The sequence below is a fragment of the Galeopterus variegatus genome, unplaced genomic scaffold (assembly GCF_000696425.1).
Source record: "Galeopterus variegatus unplaced genomic scaffold, G_variegatus-3.0.2 Scaffold2867, whole genome shotgun sequence".
Lineage (NCBI taxonomy): Eukaryota > Metazoa > Chordata > Mammalia > Dermoptera > Cynocephalidae > Galeopterus > Galeopterus variegatus.
The window spans coordinates 182,380-184,097 of NW_007728978.1; the positions used below are offsets into that span (position 1 = coordinate 182,380).

Here is a 1,718-nt window from a genome sequence, read left to right on the forward strand (position 1 = left end):
GAACCCGGGGCCTTGGTGTTATTAGCACCGCACTCTACCGAGTGAGCCACAGGCCGGCCCTTCAGATCTTTTTTTAATAAAAGAAATAACATACATGAAACTAAATCCCAAACTACACTTCATTATTCTCTTTCCCTTTCCTTCCAAAAGTAATGATTTTTCTAAAGCATAGTTGTGTTTTATAATTTTACAAGAGTGGCATCCAATTCATTGTGACATCCAATTCACATTCTTTTGCTGCTTTTTTTTCACTCAACAGTATGTTTTTGTATTTATCCATATAAATCTACTTCATCCTTTTTACTTGGTAAGTAGTATTTTACTGTATAAATAAACCAAATTTTATGTATCTGCTTATTAAGAGGTAGTTACTTTTATTATTATTATTATTATTCCAGGCAGTGCTTTAATGAAATTGTCCCCTGTGCACATGTGTGTTTCTTAAATCTAGGAGTAGAATTTCTAGGTCAAAGAGCATGCACATCTTTACTTGTTCTAGAAAATGCTGAATTGCCACCTAAGAGTGGCTGGTCTGCTTTATATTCTCACCAGTAGTGTTTAGGTTCCTGCTTCTCCATCCTTTCCAGCATTTGATGATTTTTAGACTTAAAACATTTTGCCAATCAGATTATTTTTCTAATGTATTTACCTTTTCTCTTTGATGTTTAAGATTGCTTTAATGCTACTGTATGTTGTAGATAGCAAATTTCTATATATGTATGGGTCTCTCTTTTGTTCCAATAGACAATTTTTTCCATCCATGGTTAATATTGCACTGTTTTTAATTACTATAATGTTAGAGTAGGCCCTGATATCTTGGAGGACAGGTGACCTCTCTTAATCCTCATCCTCCTTTTTCTTCATCAGAACTTAGATAATTTTCTCTGTAAAAGACAGTTGTTTATTCGTATCTTGTCTTCTTTGTTGCTACTGTAAAAAATATTTTTTTCAAATTATATTTTTAATAGTTTGTNATATCTTGGAGGACAGGTGACCTCTCTTAATCCTCATCCTCCTTTTTCTTCATCAGAACTTTGATAATTTTCTCTGTAAAAGACAGTTGTTTATTCGTATATTGTCTTCTTTGTTGCTACTGTAAAAAATATTTTTTTCAAATTATATTTTTAATAGTTTGTTGCTCTTATAGCTACAAAATTTCAGAATTATTCATGATTGTGTATTGCTCTTATGCCTTGCAACCTTGGTTAACTCTTATTATTGCTAAAGATAATTACATATGTGAATATGACAGTTTTGTTTTTTCCTGTCCAGTCAGGCACACAATGTAGTTATAATTTTTTTAAGTTATTAAAAATAAAGTACACATATTACATTGACAAAGCTTATAATTTAAAAGGTGAAATCTTTATTTTACCTTTTTTTCAAATCCTTCTCTTTCTGCCCTTGTGTCTTCTAGATGCCGAGAATATGAATTCCCCCTTGGCACCTACATTCTGCACTCCTGGTTTGAAAATTCCTTCTACAAAGAACAGCACTGCTTTGGTAACTTTCCATAAAATTGAAAGCTCTATTCTTTCTCCTAATGACTCACACACACTACTACTTCCAAAATCAATCTTTTTAAAAAACTTAGTCTAATGCAGCTTTTAGGGATGTATTTACATTTCTGGAGAGTGTTACATTATGTACTACATTATGTAATGCATTTCTGGAGGGTAATTTAGCAGCATAGATGAAGAGCTTTAAAATTTTTTGGG

General features: G+C 31.9%; 1 protein-coding gene across 3 annotated transcripts in view; it reads left to right on the plus strand.

Moving 5' to 3' along the window:
- Positions 1-1,718, plus strand: part of SKA3 (spindle and kinetochore associated complex subunit 3) — a 25,737-nt gene that overhangs the window by 19,372 nt on the left and 4,647 nt on the right. For all 3 annotated transcript variants that reach the window (XM_008583245.1, XM_008583246.1, XM_008583247.1), the window contains one exon: positions 1,418-1,503. In XM_008583245.1, coding sequence (XP_008581467.1) covers positions 1,418-1,503 — 86 coding nt within the window. The remainder of the gene's footprint in view (positions 1-1,417; positions 1,504-1,718) is intronic.